This window comes from Rhinopithecus roxellana, chromosome 3 (assembly GCF_007565055.1).
Source record: "Rhinopithecus roxellana isolate Shanxi Qingling chromosome 3, ASM756505v1, whole genome shotgun sequence".
Taxonomy (NCBI): Eukaryota; Metazoa; Chordata; class Mammalia; order Primates; family Cercopithecidae; genus Rhinopithecus; species Rhinopithecus roxellana.
In genome coordinates, this window is record NC_044551.1 from 50,292,517 (window position 1) to 50,314,061 (window position 21,545).

At 47.2% G+C, this 21,545-nt stretch overlaps 1 protein-coding gene across 1 annotated transcript; it reads right to left on the reverse strand.

The window, feature by feature from the left end:
• Positions 1-1,373: 1,373 nt before the first annotated feature.
• Positions 1,374-2,321, reverse strand: LOC104679159 (olfactory receptor 2V1-like). The gene has a single exon (XM_010384643.1). The coding sequence runs from the start codon at positions 2,319-2,321 to the stop codon at positions 1,374-1,376; it is 948 nt and encodes a 315-aa protein (XP_010382945.1).
• Between the last annotated feature and the right edge of the window lie 19,224 nt (positions 2,322-21,545).

A 21,545-nucleotide genomic window follows, 5' to 3' on the forward strand; every position in this document is an offset into this window, starting at 1 on the left:
TGCCTGTACTCCCAGCACTTTGGGAGGCCGAGGAGGGCAGATCACCTGAAGTCAGGAATTAAAGACCAGCCTGACCAACATGGTGAAAACCCGTCTCTACTAAAAATACAAAAATTAGCCGGGTGTGGTGGTGAGCACCTGTAATCCCAGCTACTTGGGAAGCTGAGGCAGGAGAATCACTTGAACCCCAGAGCCAAAATCACGCCACTGCACTCCAGCCAGGCGACAAGAGTGAAACTCTGTCTCAAACAAATATATACAGAAAGCTTAAATTAATTTGGTAGGTTGCGCATTACCTAAGTAATATCAGCAAGAGGTCACAGAATATACTAAGATGCATCTACACAACAGAAAATCTTGCAGCCCTGTGACTAAGGAAAGTTACTGCTATTTTCACCAGTCCTTGGAGACACCTCTTCAGGCAATTAAATGCCCAAGGGAAGAAGCCCCCTGCGAAGTTGTTTGCTCATCTCAGCTGCGGCAAAAAACCCGTGTCTCCCATGGGGAGGTGAAGAGGAAAACTGGCGATGAGGCAGGGACTTACCAATCTGAGCCGTAGCTTCCTGTCCTGTAAAACGGGCTTCATATTGTCACCACAGAATGTTTTCTGTGAGAATTAAGCTGAGTAGACAATCTAAAGTCATCTCCCACGGTAGGCCCTGGGTGCCACCTCCCTCCGCTTCTCCAAAGCCCAGCAAACACCTCCCTGGGGTTTAGTCTAATCCTGAGGCCCAGTTCTGGCCTCTTTTCTCTCTGCCTTCAATGGAGATGATTTTTTTCCGTGAAAAGAGGATTCTACTGCAAATATGTGCAAAGGACAGGCACAGAGCTTGGAAAAATGGACACAAGTCCTGCAAATAGTTCAGACCAAAACACTGAAAATCAGTTTTCAAATAGCAGATGAAATTCTGCCACCATGCTCCAGTCTTCATTCCCCAAAGGGGAAGCAGTTCAGCCAGTTTTCTCCTTACAGAAGCTGAGCTGACACAGAGTGGCACACACTGCTAGGGCGTGGTGAGGAGACAGCAGGCTCGGGGGATTTCCACTGAATACACAAGCAAGCACGTCTCTACCCTGTCCCTCATCATCTCAAAGACAACTTGTATGCTTTTAATACGTCTTTACGAAGTTTCCAGTTACACAGTGTGAGGGGTGGACACTCTCCAAAGAGAACGATGAAGCTTTATTTTCTGCCGTCTGTAAGTTGTTCACCTAAGACCCTAGTGTTGGGCTATAACTGGTGTGAGACATCATATAAACAGGTGTCATGATCCTAACTATTAATGAGAAAACGAAGACTGAAAATAAGCAAATTATTCACCTGACAATCCAGAGCCAAGAGATGGCAGAGCCAGGCACTGGATGCCTTGGGTTCAGGGCTGGCTGCCAATCCTGCAGTGGTTCAGCACATTCCTCAGTGCCCCCATCACCTCCTGGTTCCTCAAGCTGTAAATGAGGGGGTTGAGCATGGGAGTAAGGACCGTGTAGAAGATAGAGGCCACCTTGTCATGGCTGGGGGCCCAGTAATGCCTAGGCCTCAGGTAGATGAACATGGCTGCCCCATAGAAGACGGTGACAGCTGTCAGGTGGGAGGAGCAGGTGGCCAGAGCCTTTTTCCAGGTCTGAGCAGAGCGCATTCGTAGCACAGTCCCTAGGATGCAAGCATAGGAGGCCACGATGATGGAGAAGGGAAGGAGAAGCATGAAGACACAGCAAGCAAAGAGGAGGGTGTCAAAAAGGGAAGTGTCTACACAGGCCAGCTTCAATAAAGCTGGAACCTCACAGAAGAAGTGATCCACGTTTCTCGAGCCACAGTGGGGTAAGCTCATGGCTGCCACCATCTGAATCACTCCATCGATTATCCCAAAGGCCCAGGAGCTCCCAATAATCTGGAGACAGACCTTCTGATTCATGAGGGTGGGATAGTGAAGTGGGTGGCTAATGGCCACATAGCGGTCATAAGCCATGAGTCCCAGCAAGAGCCCCTCAGATCCCACAAGAGAGACAAAAAAGCCAGTTTGTACGCCACAGCCCACAAAGGAGACGGACTTCCTGCCAGACAGGAAGTTGGCTGCCATCTTTGGCACAATGTTACAGACCAACATGAGGTCCATGAGGGAGAGCTGGCTGAGGAAGAAGTACATCCAGGTGTGAAGTTGAGGGTTCATGTAGATGAGGAAGATGAGGAGGATGTTCCCACAGAGGGCCACTGTGAAGACCACCATAATTGCAGAGAAGAGGACAAGGTCAGTCTGGCTGTGGGAAAAGATGCCCAAGAGGATGAAGCCATCTGTGTATGATTGGTTCACCCATCTTCCCATGGCTTAGTCGTTCACAGTCACCTGAGAACACAGAGAAATTATGAGATTGAGGGACGTGTCTCTATTGTGCTCCAAATTCTTCAGTTCAACAGCATATGCTCTGAGACATGCAGGAGGACACTCTCGTATTCCTGTGACACAGGTGACAGGACCTCTGCCAGCTCTGGAATTGGACTCCACATGGTTATTCATGCATGTCCAAACCCAGAGGGTAGAAAGGGGATCATTTCATGTGCCCCAGGACTGTTGGACAATTCTCCTTCAGCCAGCAAAGCCCAGGCTTTCCACATAGCTGGGGTCACATGGGTTTGGTCCACTGTCTCTAACAGGCCTTGGACTATTTCATGCCCAAGAGATCATTTACATGTGTTACAAAAAGGAAAGATTATGGAGACGTGAGATGTTCTTTAGTCTTTATTTTGTTCAGGTCAAAAATCCTGGGACCATTTTCAATTTCTCTATTTCTTTAATTCCCTAGGTCCAAACCATCAGAAAAGCCCCTTGGCCGTACCCTCAGTGTTTCTCAGACTCTAATTCATGTTTCCCACCCCCACCAAAACTACCCTAGTCCCAGCCACCCTCCTCTCTCTGATGGGTTATTGTAGCCTCTTCCCTGGTCTCGCAGCTTCTATCCTTCAACCCTTGAGTCTATTGTCACAGCATTTGCAGAGAGTCTGCTAAACTCTAAGGCATTTGTGCAACTTTCCTAGTGAACGTATGTCAATGACATCCCAAATTACTTCAAATAAAGCCCAGTCCTTACAGTAGAAAGTAAAGTCCTACATCACACACACACACTCAGAGACACACACAGACACACACACACACACACACAGATACATATAGACACACAGACACATGGAAATACACACACACACATAGACACACACAGACACACAGATATACACACAGACATACACAGACACATGGAAATACACACACACAGACACATGAAAATATACATGCAGAAATACACAGAAACACATAGGCACATGGAAACACACACAGACACAGACATAGACACACAGACACATGGAAACACCCCCCCGCCCCACCGCGCACGACCCTCTGAGGTCCCCTGTGGCCCCTCCCTTGCTCACAGAGCTTCCGGGGCCTCTTGGCCTGGGTGCCCACGCCCTCCGTCCTTGGCTCCTTTTCCTCCGCGGAACGCCCTTTCCCTGGTCTCCCTCCCTCCCTGCTTCCTGCCTTTCCTCAAATGCTGGTCTTCATGGAGAGGTGTTCTGTGGAAGCCGGATGAAAAGCTGAACGTCTCGCTCTCCCAAGCCCCTTCCTGCGGCCGTTTCTCCAGGGCACCGGCGCCATCTGACACACACACGCTCCTGTATTTGGACTGTGCCCGTCTGTGAGATCCACCAGAATGAAGGCACTGTTTCCGTTCACCATGACCTTGGCAGCCCGCAGAATGGTGCCTGGCTCATAGCGGGACCTCAACCCATACGTGGTGACTGTATAAAGTAAGACGTGATGGAGTGACCTGTGGCTGCAATCTCCATTTTCTGCAGAAAGGCTCCCACTTCACTGGCCGTGGTCTGAGTGTCACAGGACTTTGCTGTTTGATTCGTTTCTACCAGGGATGGTGAGTGAAAATGGAAGAAACATCTGCAGCTGCTTACAAAGACGAGGACCTGCTCCACACACGGGTGACCGTTTATCTGTGAGGCCTCTGCATGCTGGTGTGTCCATGTCCACCTTACCTCACTGCAAGGCTAAATGAGGCTGCTCCACGGGACACCACGCTCTCTGTGCCAAGACCCCGGGGAATTTCCTAAACTGGGATGGACCTGCCCAGGCCCAGGACCCTGGAGCTGGCTGCTTGATCTGTGTCCCTAGGTAAGGGAGCTTGTCCTGGTTCGTGCCCAGGAGGGTGTGTCCAGGGGTCCTTGCCACGGATGACCCCTGGAATGATGTGGAGGGGATTTCTACAGGAGCAGATATTTTCCCACAGAGACCAAGCACTATCTCAGCCATATCAGCCACAGGTTCCACCAAGCAACAAAACAAACCAGGTCCCCCCAGATCCCCCAGCAGAAGAAGGGATGCCCAGCCCTACCACCGTGACCAGAGGCACCAGCCACGTGCACCTCCCAGGACGTGCACTCCCCACTCCCCCTCCCCAGATCTCTTAAACTACAGGACTGCATGGTTGACTGATGCCATTTCTCCCTCCGTCCTGCGTGGTTCCCTTGCTCTCAGACTCATACCCACTGTGCACTCAGCATCTCCCCTCAGCTGCCTCACAGGCTTGTTCCACCCAAAGTGGCTTCTCCCCTGGAGAAGCGCCTGTTCTCCCCTCTCAGCTCAGCGAGTGGCAGATCTGTCCAGGTTCACAGGTCACAACACTCGCATCATCCAGGACTCCTGTCCTTCCCTCCACACACACGTCCCAAACATCCGAAACCCCTGCTGGCTCCTCTTGCAAAACATACCCCCTGGCCAGCACGCACCCCTGCCAGCTCCCACCTGGCCCCACCACCTCTAGAGTGTCCCTGGAGGGTGGCAATGATCCCAACTGCATTTGCCTTCCAGTTTACCCTGGCACGCCCCAGCCCACCCTGGTCTATCTGTCACATAGCCCTGGGGTGGACCCATCTCTGCAAGAATAAAGCCAAAGTACTTCCAAAGGAAAGGCAAGACTCCTCAGCAGCCCTCCACCACCACCCACGCCTTTCCTTCCACTCTCCCGGGATTCCCTCCCTGCCCGTCTCCCCAGCCTCCTGGAGCTGCTCCCACGCTGCAGGACAAGGCCAGCCCCGGGGCCTGGACACTTTCTCTCACCTCCGTGCAGAAGGCTTTTCCCAGACCGGCCCTGCCTTGCTCCCTCACCTCCTCTTCCTCACCTTCTCAGCAAGGCCTTCCCTCAGCACCCATTCAGAGTTGAAACCCTTCTTCCTCTACCTCCCTTCCCTGCCTTGGTTCCTACAGCAGGCAAATAGGCAAGGCGGGCCCCAGGCTGGTCATACGGGTGTCTGTTCTCTGCTTTCCCTACTAGAACCCATGTTCCCCGGTGCCACGGGTGCTCGTGGCGGGATCGCTGGCTCCCAGAACAGTGCCTGGCAAATCTGTTATGTGCTCAGTCTCACTCTGTCGCCCAGGCTGGAGTGGAGCGGCGCCATCTCAGCTCACTGCAACCTCCGTCTCCTGGATTCAAGCAATTCTCATGCCTCAACCTCCTGATTAGCTGGGATTACAAGCCTGTGCCACCACACCTGGCTAATTTTTATATTTTTAGTGGAGATGGGTTTTGCCACGTTGGTGAGGCTGGTGTAAAACTCCTCGCTTCAAGTGATCTGCCCCCTCCGCCTCCCAAAGTGCTGGAATTATAGGCGTGAGCCACTGCGCCAGCCACACTCAGTCAGTATGTGTTGAATGAATAATAATCGTATTGGCTGGGTACTGTGGTTCATGCCTGTAATCCCAGCAGTTTCGGAGGCCGAGGCAGAAGGACCACTTGAGGTCAGGCGTTTGAGACCAACCTGAGCAACACAGCAAGCCCCTGTCTCTATTGTAAAAATAGAAACAATTATCCGGGCCTGTTGATTCACACCTGTGGTCCCAGCTACTCCGGAGGCTGAGGCAGGAGGATCACTTGAGCCCAGAAGTTCGAGGCTACACTGAGCAGTGATCATGCCGCTGCACTCCAGCCTGGTTAGCAAAGCAATATCATGTCTCAAAAAAAAATGTACCATGAAATACAACAGAATTTATTCTTGCGTCTCACTGGCTCATTTTCCTGCTCTTTAACTTCAGACCTTTCCTTTGGGTGTTTAGTTAATGGCTTCACTTTTCTTCCTAGAAACAACAACACAGAAGAAGCCACCGTGTCTCTGCAATATTTTCCCCAGACGGAAGGGCCCCATCCCACGTCAGCCCCCTCCTTCCTGCTCCTTCACCTTCGCTCTCCCGACACATCCATCCTTGTCTTCCTGTTGTGGACCACTCTCCACCCAGGGGACCTAGAGCCCAGTCTCCAACCCAGACAGAGGGAGGGGGACAGGAAAAGGTGAGTAAGACACCGAGGATAGAGAGAGAGAGACGTGGGTCAAAGGAACCAGAGGAGAAGAGTGAGGAGAGACACCACACCAGAAGGGGGATGCCCCTCCAAAAACCCAAACAATTACACCCTGATGGAGGCAGACAGGGAGGAAGAGCAAGTGCTGATGAACAAGAGAAATGGGGACGTGAACCAGCAACAGGAGCAGGAGCTGCAGGGAAGAGAGAGGAGGCAACAGGATAAGACCCTCACTCACCTGTGGGTGGGTCCCCTTCAGGGAAACAAACTCAGCAGGGACACCTGCGGAGGAGATCCTAGCGTCAGAATCATGCACTCATCCTCCTGTGTTTGCTCCCACTGGGTCGGGGGACAGGAGGATCCCCAGCCCCGACCTCCTTCCTCAGCCCCGGCCAACTCCACGTCAGGCTGCGGAGCCCACGACACCCTCAGCCTGTGGTGGCCCCTCAGACTCAGAGAGCACAGCTCACACAGACCACAGCCTCCTCTCAGAGGGAGAAACAGGCTCAGGGAAGGAGCTGGTGCTGCACAGGAGAGGTGGAACCAGCAGCGATGCCCCAAACCCACCCAGGATGCCCACCTCCCTGCAGGACACCCTGGCTCTGGCCCAGGTGGCAGAACCGCCTCCCACTGCCCACACAGGTACTGAACCCAGACACGGGATGAGGAGGGGAAGCTGACTTCAGACCTCAGCTCCCAGGGGACCCCACAGACTCCAGCCCTGGAAGAGGCGCTCCCAAGATTACAATTAAAGAGACCCACAGAGGGGCCTGGGGACAGGAACAGGAACAGGGTCAGTGGGGACAGTGTGAGGAAACCCAGCTTGGGGAGGAGGAACACAGGGTACAGGAATACAGGAATGCAGAGGACATTCTTGGTGCTCCACATTGCCCCCCACACACACATGTCCACTTCCCAGCGACCTCCAGCACCCTCCCATGGAGTCTCCATGTCACAGCTGTCCCTTGGGCCCTTGCTGCACCCCACAGCCTACACCTGCCCTTCATCTGCCCCCATTAAGTCAGCCTGCATCTCCCGTGACATGCAAAGCACTGGGTGGGGGGCTCTGGACACAGTCCTTGCTCAAGGGGTTTACACCCTCATGGGAGGGAAAGAACAGTTCCACCTTCAGGAGAGTCAGGGGGAGCCTGGGGGCCTGGCTGAGGTCATCATGAACCCTGACAGGCATTTCTGCAGGGTCTGTCCTCGTGGGTTGCTGGGGATGGGGCTGAAGTCCACAGTTCTGATGCTGCCACGCATGCAGGCATGGGCAGCCCTGCCTTCTACTCTCAAGAGCATTTCACATTGGAGGATGCATTTTATGGTCACTCTGTGGCTTTATGTCCCACGGAAGCAGGTCATTTTCTCAGGGGCCAATGTGCTTGAAATCCCCTTGCCACATGGCTCAGACTCCAGAGGTGCTTGTTCTTTCTGAATCTCGAGTTCCCTGGTGTCTTTCCTACCACACTTTTGGTGTGTGCCGTCTCCCTGATCCAGCTTCCAGCTACGGTAGAAGTCTGAGGAACATGCAGGCGAGGAGGCCATGAGGGAGATGCAGGAAGATCAGGGACAGACAGAGGTAGACTAGGGAGGAAGGGAATGGCCACCTCGCAGCTGGTGTGGTGCAGGCTGGCTTTTGAGGACTGGACCTGGAGCATCTCCTACTCCTCTCCCATCCCGGCCTTCTCCTCTATCCTTGTATGCACCCAATGCTTTCCACACTCGCTTTTTCTCCAGCCACTTCTCCCCATCAGCATTTCCTCTCTCTTCTTCCTCTGTTACTCTTCAGCCTCATCTAATTCCCCAAGACCCAGCTCAAGCCCACCTCCAGTCAGAATTCCTCCAGAACTCAACCCACCACGACCTCCGCCTGCTGCGGCTTCCTGTCCATTCCTCTGGCAGTGTATATCCACGGCCTGCTGATAGTGCTTGTGTTGCCTTTTATCGTATTATTCAGGGGGAACTTTTGATCACGTGCAAACAAGGAAACACTTTTATTTTTGTACAGACACTGCTTTTAAATAAGACATCACAATTCATTCTCCACATCTTCATGACATCTCATGCAGATCAAGAGTTTTCTGGTGACTTTGGGTGGTAAGACAAAGGCTCATTTATATATTCTAAAATCCAGTCCACTGAAAATCAAAATTTGAATCTCACATTCAATTCGGTGTTGGTCCCCTTGACACAGCCTAAATCAAGACTAACTTGGGGCTTGGAGACCCACAGTAGAGAAGGGAGCAGAGTCTGCTAACAGCAATCATATTATGTATCCTTTCAGATTTTAAGGGAGGTGGGGATACTCTTTGAAATGTCAGTGTTTCTCAAATAAATTACCAGGATGTCTGAACCAATTTCTTTTATTTGGAGAACTACTTTGCATAAATAGAGGCACTCTCTTTTGTATGAGTAGCTTAATTTAAAAATGTTTAATCTGGCGTGGTGGTGCATGTCTGTGGTCCCAGCTACTTCAGAGGCTGAGGTGGGAGGATCACCTAAGCCCAGGAGGTCAAGGCTGCAATAAACTGAGATCACACCCCTGCACTCCAGCCTGGGCAACAGAGCCAGACCCTGTCTCAAAAAAAGAAAAAAAAAAAATATATATATATATATATGTATTGTCTAGGACATTCAAATTGTCAAACTCTCCTAATTTTTGTACTAAAATGAAAGCAGCAGCTGTCACATAAATATCCAGGAGATGTCATTATTGATGTTTCTCTGTTAAGAATTCTTCTTAAATGCTCATCCTATTATTATGTTTTATTCTTGATAGCTTAGAGAAACCCACTGATGTATCTACTGAGGAAATTATATAATTTCTGAAATTTATTTGTAGACAATCCAGTTGTGAAGGGGAGAGGGAGAGGTGGGTGGGATGTAGATGTAACAGTGTTGACCCTGAGCTGCCAATTGCCAGCACTGGGTGGTGAGTGCAGAGAAGTTTATTAGACGATGCTTCCAGGCTTTGGATGTGTCTAAAATGCTCTATAACAAGAACTTGGAAGGTCAATCTACACTGGTTGAGTGAACTATAATGTATCCACATAACAGAGTGCCGTACAACTGTAAAAGGACATCAAGTGTTTCTTCTTCTGCACTAGAGTGATCTTCAGGAGATAATGAGGGGAAAAGCACGGTGCAGAACAGAACACAGCCTGCTGCCTCCAGTGTGAGAAAGGAGGAAATCTATGAACAAGATTGTTTTTTACATTTTCAAAATCAACTATAAAAGGATAATTGCAAACTAATAAATTCGTTTCCACGTTGGAAGAGGGAAGAAATGTGTGTACAAGATAAAGACAGAAACTAGTTCTTTTTTTTAAGAGACAGGGTCTTGCTCTGTGGCCCAGGCTGGAGTGTTTAGTACCATCATGGCTCACTGCAGCCTCCAAGTCCTGAGGCAAGGCACTCTCCTGAGCTCCAGAGATCCTCCCACCTTAGCCCCTGAGTAGCTAGGACCACAGGAGCATGCCACCACACCTGAGTGATTCTTTAATTTTTTGTAGAGATGAGTCGTGCTATGTTGCCCAGGCTGGTCTCAAACTTCTGGCTTCAAGCAATCATCCCCCCTCAGCCTCCCAAACTGCTGGGATTACAGGCAAGAGCCGCCACTCCTGGCTAAAACTACACATCTTTAAGTCTGCTTTATTTTATAGTTGAACTTCAGTACATGTTTCATACAACTAAAAATCAAAATTAAATCAAAAAGTAAAAAAGTTTCAGCCACTGTGGACTAGTTTGTATGAGAACAACTTTCATGATAAGAACAATTGGAGAAGTTGGATAAAATCTAAAAATGAAATATTTTATAAGAGATTATAAAGATGCCGAAACAGCCACAACTCAAGGGTCTGAGACCCGGGGACACGTTTTCAGCTGAGCTGGACATTGCCTGGTGCTTTTCCTCTCGAGGCATTTGCTGACTCATCCCTGGCACAGGGCCCAGAGGCTGGGAAGCTGAGCGAAGCCTCTTGTCATCTCACAGATCTGGGAGGGAAAGATTGGGTTTAGAGACCTCAAAAAACACCCAGACATTCAGCTAGGACCCCAGGAACACTACACACTAAGAGTAATTATTAATCAGAAATAGACAGTTCTCACAAAGACTGAACCCAGCTCCAGGTGGATCAGCCACAGCTCCACATGGATCAGCCACGGGTCCACGCGGATCAGCCGTGGGTCCACGCGGGTCAGCCACAGGTTCACATGGATCAGCCACAGGTTCACGTGGGTCAGCCACAGGTCCACGTGCGTCAGCCACAGGTTCACATGGATCAGCCACAGGTTCATGTGAATCAGCCACAGCTCCACGCGGATCAGCCACAGGTCCACGCGGGTCAGCCACAGGTTCACACGGATCAGCCACAGGTTCACATGGATCAGCCACAGGTTCACGCGGATCAGCCACAGGCTGCTCATCTAGCTGCCCCATATAAGCAAAGGTAAATCTTCTCTAGAAGAAAAGGGTATTACCCACAGCTTCAGATTATTTGCGTCATTTGTCTGCCATTCAAGAAAAAATTACCAGGCATTCTAGGGACAGGATAAAAGGACCAAATTCAAAAGGAAAAAAAGAAACAAACCTAAAGGAGATCCAGATTGGCATTGCCATTCATGAGCTTTAAATTAATTGTTATCACGATGTTCGAGAGAAAAATACCAAGATGGATCATTTCACCAGACACCTCTAACCTTTGAAAAGAATAAAGTGAAACTCTAGAACTGAAAGTATCAAAAACTAAATCAACAACTCAACAGATGAATTTGGCAGTAGTTTAGACACAGATAGTTAGTGAACTGAGTAAGAGGTTAGCAGACAAAACCAAGGCTGAAACACAGAAAAAAAAGAACGTGAACCATGGAAGGGAGGGTGAGAAACACACGAGCATAGCAAGGTCTCACTTCAATGTTGCTGGAGTCCCAAAAGTAGAGGGGCAGGAAAGAATAGGATGCAAACAATATTTTTTGAAAATATAGACAGAAGCTGAGAGGTGGTAAAAGCCAGGTCTCATGGCTCATGCCTGTAATCTCAGCACTTTGGGAGGCCAAGGCATGAGAATCACTTGAGGCCAGGAGTTGGAGACCAGCCTGAGCAAAATAGAGAGACCCCATCTTTACAAAAAGTTAAAAAATTAGCCAGGTGCAGTGGTAGGCACCTGTGGACCCAGCTACTTGGGAGACTGAGGCAGGAGGATCACTTAAGCACAGGAGGTTGAGGCTGCAGTGAGCCAAGATTGTGTTGCTGCACTCCAGCCTGGGCAAAAGAGTGAGACCCTGTCTCAATTTAAAAAAAAAAAAAAAGAAAAGAAAAGAAAAGAAAGAAAAAAAATATGGGTGGAGCAATTTTTTTAAAGTGATGAAAGACATCAAGTCACAGATTAAGAAACTCCATTAACCAATAGCAAGATGAATACAAAGAAGTCCAAGCTAGGCTCACAATAGCATTACAGCTGATAATCAAAACAAAAAGAAAAGTTTTAGCAGTATCCAGAAGAAAAAACAAATTACATTAAAACGTGCAACAAGAAGACCAACAGCAGGCTTTTCAACGCGCACACACACACACGCAACAATGATGAAAGCCACCTTTAAAGTCTTGGATTAAAATTACCACCCACGTAGAATTATAGTTCCAACAGAAATATTATTTTAAAATGAAGGCAAATAAAGATGAATTCATTCAAAGAAAAACTTTAGAGTATTTTCTTTCAGAAGATTTGCCTCAAAACAAAACCAAACCACAAAAATGAAAAAAGGAACTGAAACAAAAAGCAAAAGACAAAACCCTAAAAGGAATTCTACAAGCAGGAGCAGAAGGAAAATGATCCCAGAGGATGGGCATGCAGAGAGGCCTGGAGAACAATAGAAAGGGCAAATGTGTGAGTGAATCCACCTGCATATTGACAATATCAAATCAGGTTAGTTAGGCTGTGTGGGGTTTAAGGTATGTGTAGAATCTAACTGCATAAAAACAATGACAAAGAAGGCAGAGCAGTGGGGGAAATAACATGTTCTAAGGTCCTCATGAAAGCCAGGAAGTAGCAAAAATACATCTTTATATGAGACACTAGTAAGTGAGGTATGTGGGTTGTAATTTCCAGGTCGCCACCGAAAGAATAAAGAAAATAACCAAGTTATTAGAGAAAGAAGAAATAAATGGTAAATACCACTTTTTTTCTTTGAGACAGAGTCTCGCTCTGTCACCCAGGCTGGAGTGAGTACAGTGGTACAATCTCTGCTCACTGCAACCTCCACCTCTTGGACTCAAGCAATTCTCCCGCCTCAGCTTCCTGAGTTTATAGGCCTGCACCACCACCCAGCTAATTTTTGTATTTTTAGTAGAGAGGGGGTTTCAGCATGTTAGACAGGCTGGTCTCAAGCTCCTAGCCTCAAGTCATCCTCCTGCCTTGACCTCCAAAGTGCTGAGATTACAGGCATGAGCCACCCGCACCTGGCCAAATACCACTTTCTTAGTTCCTCTCCTAAGTGCCCCCAAAAAAGGCAGGGAGAAAAAGATAAGCCAAGTAGGACAAGTAAAAATCAAACAGTAAGATTATGGATTCAAACCTAAATATATCAGATATTGGTATAAGCTTAATTGTATCCCTCAAAATTTGTATGTTGAAGCCCTAATCCTCAGTACCTCCAATGTGACTATATTTGGTGATGGGTGTAATGGAGGTGATTAAATTAAAATGAGGCTCTTAGGGTGGGCCCTAATCCAAACTGACTTGTTTCCTTGTGAAAAAATAAATTTCTATTATTTAAGCTACTTCGTCTGTGGTACTATGAAAAGTTACCAGACATGATGGTGAACTAATCCAGACATTAAATATACATTAAATGTAAATGGACTAAACACATCAAATAAGAGATGAAGATATCAGGCTCAATTGTTTTAAAAAGCATAAACTGCATACAAAAGTTTCTCTTAAAATTAAGGATATTAACAGGTATAAAACAAAAGAATGGACTAATACACACCCTGCCAATAATAACAACAAATGTGATGACGTAAATGTTAAATTCAGGCAAAGCAGACATAAAAGCATTAAGCTAAACTGGAAAAAAAGGTATTTCACAAAAAGATCAACCCACCAAGAAGATATAGCAAATATATATATATACACATGTACATATATAATCTCAAATATACAAGGGGAAACTTGACAGAACTAAAAGTGGAAATAGGCCAGGCACTGGGGCTCACTCCTGTAATCCCAGCACCGAGGCGGGCAGATCACTTGAGGTCTGGAGTTTGAGACCAGCCTGGCCAACATGGTGAAACCTCATCTCTACTAAAAATACAAAAATAAACCAGGTGTGGTGGCGCAAGCCTGTAATTCCAGCTACTCAGGAGACTGAGGCAGAAGAATTGCTTTAACCTGGGAGGTGGAGGTTGCAGTGAGCCAAGATCACACCACTTCACTCCAGCTTGTGTGACAGAACGAAACTCCATCTCAAAAAAAAAAAAAAAAAAAAAAAGGCTGGGCACCGTGGCTCACGCCTATAATCCCAGCACTTTGGGAGGCCGAGGCGGGTGAATCTCGAGGTCAGGAGATCGGGACCATCCTGGCTAACACAGTGAAACCCCATCTCTATTAAAAATACAAAAAAATTAGCCAGGCATGGTGGCGGGTGCCTGTAGTCCCAGCTACTCAGGAGGCTGAGGCAGGAGAATGGGGTGAACCCGGGAGGCGGAGCTGGCAGTGAGTGGAGATCATGCCACTGTACTCCAGCCTGGGGGACAGAGCGAGACTCCATCTCAAAAAAAAAAAAAAAAAAAAAAAAAGTGGAAATAGACAAGTTCACAATAACAATGTGAGATTTTGGCACACAGGTCTGATACACTGGGGCCTTGCTGACCCTGGAAGGACTGCCCCTCCCAGGCTGGCTCATTCTTAGACACAGTCACAGATGCTCTTGAGCTCACCTTTCCTCTGCAGACCGACCAGCCCAGAGCCCAGGCCCAGCCGCCTCCTTCCTGGGTCTCATACTCCGGACCCTGTCCACCTGCCCTACTCACCCCAAGGCAGGTACCAATGGCGAGGAATTGCCCCTATGTCCCAGAGCCCACAGAAATTACTGACTGGCAGGTCCTAACCCTTCTTGCCCTGCCTTGCCCATTCCTCCCCACAGAAACCACAATACAGGCTCAGTCCATGTTTCCCAGCTCCCTCTGCCTCCTAGAGGACCCTACTACGTCCCCATGTGGCCATTCAAGGGGTGCCTTACTCCCGTTTCTGGGGAATCTGTGAGTGTGCAAACGTCTTCCCCCATGACAGGCAGTTATGTGTCTGTGCGTCTAACCACACCTGATTCACATAAATCCTGGGTATGCTTATAACATTTACATGAGTTGGGTTTTTAATGTTAAACCATCATAACATTCATGGAATTAATACAACTTTTGTTGTGTAATATTCTTTTTATATATCACTGTAGTCGATTAGCTAATATTTTGCTGTTTAAGATTTTTGTATCTATATTCATGAGAGAGAATGGCCTGTAACTTTCCCTTCTTGTAATATCCTTGTCATGTGCTGGGTTAAAAGTTGTGTTGTCCTCATAGAAAGAGTGGGAAGAGTCTCCACTCCCTTTTTAAAACATTCCTGGAAGGTTGTTATTGTTTCCTCCCTAAATTTATGGTAGAATGTATCACTGAAGCCATTTGGTCTTGGACTTTCTTTTGTGAGGATATTTTTAAATTATTCATACCAGCGGGGCGCGGTGGCTCAAGCCTGTAATCCCAGCACTTTGGGAGGCCGAGACGGGCGGATCACAAGGTCAGGAGATCGAGACCATCCTGGCTAACACAGGGAAACCCCGTCTCTACTAAAAAATATAAAAAACTAGCCGGGCATGGTGGCGGGCACCTATAGTCCCAGCTACTCGAGAGGCTGAGGCAGGAGAATGGCGTAAACCCAGGAGGCGGAGCTTGCAGTGAGCCGAGATCCAGCCACTGCACTCCAGCCTCGGCCACAGAGCAAGACTCCGTCTCAAAAAAAAAAAAAATTATTCATACCAGACTGAACTGGGTCCTGGTATACTAAGGCCAACATCCACAGCTAATGATGAGAACATTAGGAATCTACTTTCTTAGCAATTTCAAAGAATACAATACATATATTATATATAATACAATATATTATACATAATATAGTGATATTTACTATAGTCACCATGCTGTGCAATCGATCTCAAAAATTTATTCCTCCTAACTGAAACTTTATACTCTTTGACCAAAACCTCCCCAGTCGCCCAGCCCCAGCCTGTGATCCACCTTTGTATGCTCTGCCTCCATGAGCGTGTTTTAGATTCTGGATACGATGAGATGTGAGGAATGTATCCTCCTGGGCCTGGCTTATTTCACTGAGCGTAGAGTCCTCCAGGCTCATCTATGTTGTCATGGAGGAGCTCACAGCAGAGGAGGGGGCTGTGGATGGAGTCTTGGGAAGGTTGGAAGAGCAAAGGGGAATTTTAGACGTTTCCCTATAGAGTGGTTAAGTTTCAGCAGGAGGAGACAGAGAAGCAAAGTGAGTTCCCAGGAGAGAAGAGCTTGGTGGAAAGTGTGGAGGGGAAACACCACGCCCCTGCACAGACCCGGGGCAGAGCAGCTGGCTGTGCAGGGATAGCCCAGAGGGAGGCTGGGACAGAGGGAGGCTGGCACTGTAGGGAGATTCTGTAAAGCCTGCTTTGCTATCCCTGGAACCAGCATGACCAAGGCCTGTTTTCCTAGGTCCTCAGCATCCACTCCCTACACTGGCCCCTCTCCCCACAATCCATCTCCCCTCAGCCCTCTGATCTGACTGAGGTTCTCTGTCGTTTTGCCTCCAGCTGAAGCCCCCAGTAGCTTTGTATGGCAAGTGAAACACGCTTTATTGCTGTTGTGAAAATAAAAGGAAACCAATAAAATAAAACCAAACAGTTAAAAGGAACAGAGAAGTTGGTGATTCTACCATTGGGTTTCGAATGAATTTGCCGTTTTGGAAAGAGATCTGTTTCCATGAGACATAAAGCCAAGTCCAGAGTGACCGTACAATGTATCATCCAACTTGGGACACTCTTGAGAGTGAAAGGCAGTGCAGCCTGTGCCTGCATGGGTGGCAGCATCAGAAACATGCACATCAGCCCTGTCCCCAGCAACCCACCAAGGCACTGGCCCTGCAGAAATGCCTGTCAGGGGCTGGGTGCGGTGGCTCAAGCCTGTAATCCCAGCACTTTGGGAGGCCGAGACGGGCGGATCACGAGGTCAGGAGATCGAGACCATCCTAGCTAACACGGTGAAACCCCATCTCTACTAAAAAATACAAAAAACTAGCTGGCAGAGGTGGCAGGTGCCTGTAGTCCCAGCTACTCGGGAGGCTGAGGCAGGAGAATGGTGTGAACCCGGGAGGCGGAGCTTGCAGTGAGCCGAGATCCCGCCACTGCACTCCAGCCTGGGCGACAGAGCGAGACTCCGTCTCAAAAAAAAAAAAGAAATGCCTGTCGGGGTTTGGGATGACCCAAGGCCCACCTGCCTCCACCTGACTCCTCTGCATGTGGTGCTGCTCTTTCCCTTCCATGAGGTATGAGATGGAGACCCCATGAGGGCGCTGGGGGTCACTGGGAAGGGCTGAATGTGGGGGTCCTGTAGAACACCAGGAATATCCCCTGCATGCCTGTGTGAAAGGAACATAAATCCTGGGGCCCTGAGATCACTAAGCTAAAGGGAAAAGTCAAGCTGGGAACTGCTGAGGGCAAACCTGCCTCCCATTCTATTCAAAGTTACCCATCTGCTCACTGAGGTAAATGCATATCTGGTTGCCTCCTTTGGAGACGCTCATCACAAACTCAAAAGAATGCAACCATTTGTCTCTTATCTACCCATGACCTGGAAGCCCCCTCCCTGCTTCGAGTTGTCCCGCCTTTGCTTGGAGTTGCACTGCCTCTCCAGACCAAGCCAATGTTCCTTTTACATATGCTGATTGATGTCTCATGTCTTCTAAAATGCATAAGATCAAACTGTGCCCTGACCACCTTGGCCACATGTCAGGACCTCCTGAGGCTGTATCACGGGTGCAGGTCTTCAATCTTGGCAAAATAAACTTTCTAAATTAACCAAGACCTATCTCAGACATTTGGGGTTCACATTTTGGTAACCACAGGGGGATTCTGAGTGGAGATGCCCCTGACTTTTCACAGATCTCCTATCAGTGCTTGATACCAGCATGAGCCAACTTTACGGCTCAAACCAAGAGGACAACATGCTGAGGTCTGGGAGCATCTCCTCCAGAGAATCCCTGATCTCCCAAAATTTGGTCAAGATCTTAAGTTTATTTTCCTGAACAACTCCCCTTTTTTGGAGTTTTACTTGCTTCCAACAAGAAAGGCAAGATTTCCTGCTTCCATAATGACGGAAGGCAGGTAACTCCTTTACGGAACTGGAGCTCACTCCCAGCAGGGAAGATGAGTTTAAGTTGTTTTTCCTGCTTCTAGGATGGTAAAAAGTGGTCTTCAGCCTCAGACCCATCCCTAGGTAAGCAGGGTAATACCTAACCTTGTTTTCACATGAATAGACTCTCCCTTAGCTACTTAACCTTGTTTTAATATGAATCGACTCTCCCTTAGCTGAGAAAACCAGACGGACTCCATTTGGCTCTGTCATTTGCAAGACATCAAGGGCTCCTCAGCCACTGCCTTCCTCAAGGAGTTAACTTGCGTAAACTAACTCTCTGCATATCAAAGAGTCCCATTAACTGATAAGGTTATGTGGCGAGCTATGTCTGTAGTTCCCAGGAATTCACTCGGGAGATAGCACCATAAAGCCCCGCGTGTGTGTCGGGCAGAGCCCCCACACCTATCACCTTGTGATGAATTTAGAGCCCCGACACTTGGAACTGTTTGTTTTTCCTGGAACCGTTTATCCTTTTAACTTTTTGTATGTGTTTACTTCTGTAGAATTGCTACAGTTAAGCGCCTCCTTCCCTCTCTAAACCAAAGTATAAAAGAAAATCAAGCCCCTTCCTCGGACCGAGAGAATTTTGAGCGTTAGCCATCTCTCGGTCGCCGGCTAATAAAGGACTCCTGAATTCATCTCAAAGTGTGGCGTTTCTTTCTAACTCACTCGGGTACAACAGTAGCTGAGTTGGGCTTTTGTCTTGGCTAACGTTTAACGACCAGCTGGTCTGAATTTCTTCTTGCCATTACAGCACTGAGTGACCATATTGTTGGGCTTTGTTGTTGTTGTTTGTTCCAGTCTCTCTCCCATCAGATTTGACCAACTGTACCTCACTTGGTCAAATCCAAGTGAGAATTCCAAATTATGGTTTGTAATTTGGCTAAAATTTTGGCTCTCTAATTTGGCTAAAATTCCTTGCAGCTGCAAAAGAGGAAAAAGCAAAGCAAAAACAAAACAAAACAAACAAATAAACAAAAATGAGCTTGTTTCTGTGTTTGCTTTCTGTCTTAAAAAATAAATGTTCTTTAATTTACTTTTCTTCCACCCTATACCTCCTACTCACTTTACCATCTGCAGTACCAAAAAATCTAAAGAAGGCTTCTAATTACTTGAACCCCTTTAAAGAATGCAGAACAGGCCGGGCGCGGTGGCTCAGGCCTGTAATCCCAGCACTTTGGGAGGCCGAAGTGGGCGGATCACGAGGTCAGGAAATCAAGACCATCCTGGCGAACACGGTGAAACCCTGTCTCTACTAAAAATACAAAGAAATTAGCCAGGTGTGGTGGCGGGCGCCTGTAGTCCCAGCTTCTAGGGAGGCTGAGGCAGGAGAATGGTGTAAAACCCGGGAGGCGGAGCTTGCAGTGAGCCGAGATCGCACCACTGCACTCCAGCCTGGGCGACAGAGCGAGACTCCGTCTCAAAAAAAAAAGAATGCAGAACAAAGGCACCACTCACTCCTTTCAGGGTGTTCTGTTTTCTTTGTGGAGTTTCAAGAGTTGCGGGCAAATTCTTCTTAGGTCTAAAGCTGTTTTCCTGTATTGCGTGACCTGACCTCTTTGACTTTGGGGGTACCAGAGATTACCTTATACTGTGAGAGGATTTGACCTTGGTGTGTGTAATGGTGGACAAGAGCTATAAAGTAGGGGCGGCTGAGCACAGTTTAAAGGAAGTGGTCTTGGCTGTTGTTGTTGTTTTTTTCTGTCTCCTAGGAAGCTGTTGTTTAAGGATCCTAACTCTAGTTCGGACGTGTACTCTACAGGGTCTACCCTATTGCTTTTTCTCCCAAAATTAATCTCTATTTGGCTTGTCTGTGTCCATTTGCATCAGGAATTGAACTGCTGTTTTTATAGGTAAATGACAGACTGAGTTTTCTCAGCTCCAAAGAGAAAGGGCCCTTACTCCTGCCAGCCAAAAGGCACCCCTCAGTGGCTGGGAGCCTCTTGTGAGTGTCTGGGGGTTGACCCCCTGTGACATGCAGCAGCCCTACAGGGAAATCCCCAACAAAATTTAATTTTTAAAAGGCTCGTCCAGGAAACACATCTAAGGGCTAATCACCCAGCATTTTGAGCCTTCTCAGAGGTCATAAACCGCTGGAGAGAGAAACTGAGCCTTGTAAGAGGGTGGAAATGACTCTGTGGTGACACACTGTGGAGTGCTGCCCACAAGCAGCATATATCGATCCACCCCACAAAAAACCTAGGCCGCAGCTCAGTTCCTCCTTATAAGAAAAAAAGTGGAAAACAAATAATCTAAGAACAAGGAGGAAACAAGGAGACTGACCCCCTTTTAAGGACTCTGTAGGCTTTATGTCACCTCTACTTGACAGAATTTATGTAAAATGGCAGTCATATGGCCTTTGTGCACATTTACATTAAGGAAAAAAGCCCTAAGGTCAAGCTGCAAACTATAGAGTTCCTAGGTCCTCTTTTTTCTCTATTTTGTTTTCTGGCTGCTTTAAATCTGCTGTTATTTTTCTATAAGATTAAAAACCAATGTTTGGATCCAACGGGTTTTTTGTTTGCAAGCTGGTGAATTTGTATTTATCTCATGGTTAAAGTTCTGAAGTAAAAGTTATAGGATCTTTGTGTGTCTGTGTGTGTGTGTGTGTGTGTGTGTGTGTGTGTGTGTATTTTAAAAGCCTTTATAATTTCTTTTTTTTTTTTTTTTTTGAGACAGAGTCTCGCTCTGTCCCCCAGGCTGGAGTGCAGTGGCGTGATCTCGGTTCACTGCAAGCTCCGCCTCCTGGGTTCATGCCATTCTCCTGCCTCAGCCTCCTGAGTAGCTGGGACTACAGGTGCCCGCCACCACGCCCAGCTAATTTTTTTTTTTTTTAATTTTAGTAGAGATGGAGTTTCACCGTGGTCTCGATCTTCTGACCTCGTGATCCGCCCGCCTCAGCCTCCCAAAGTGCTGGGATTATAGGCGTGAGCCACTGTACCCAGCCAAGGCCTTTATAATTTCTATAATTTTATGTTTAATTGACAATTAAATCTGTCTTAATTTCCCTCTAGAACACCAGACTTTTTCTCTCTCTGTAACTTATTATGTGAATTTTACTACTTGATTTTCACCTGAGTTGTTTCCTTTAATGTGCAAATGTAAGGCTATGTAACTGACAACTGCCGGGGTAGTGAAACAGGTTATCAAGAATTTGAAAGTCTAACATAGGAAAAAAAAGTTCTTTATGAATCTATAAGATGTACTTCAATTGTCACGCCTAATACATCTATGGATTTATGTGTTGTGTTCACAATGTTTCACTACTGAAAATGTATAAAAGAGCTCTAATTGGCTTAAGAAAATAAAAGTGCTTGAATAAAATATTTTATCAGGAAAAAAGAAAAGACTAGTCAAATGCTTTTTCAAGTTTACATAACATAAGTAAAATCTTTAATAAATAAACTAGCTTTAAAATTATTGGTAAGGTAATATTAGAAATGTCTTAAGAGCTGACAGCATACATATTTTTGCATTTATTAATCAAGAAATTTTATACTTATTCCTGCCAAATACTATAAGGTGTTAAAATTTGGCATAGGTGTTACAAAACTACAAACCCAGCCCATGACAGAATGATCTTTTCTGATATAATTTTTTAATTTTTAATAAATAAGACGTTGATATTGGTTTAATGAAAATAGCTGCATCTTGAATTTAGTAAGATACCATAATTGCTAATCTTGTGGCTTTAGATGGGCTAGTCTACAGGCAGTAAGATTTGTTTTGGAAAAGGACTGTTATCATCTTT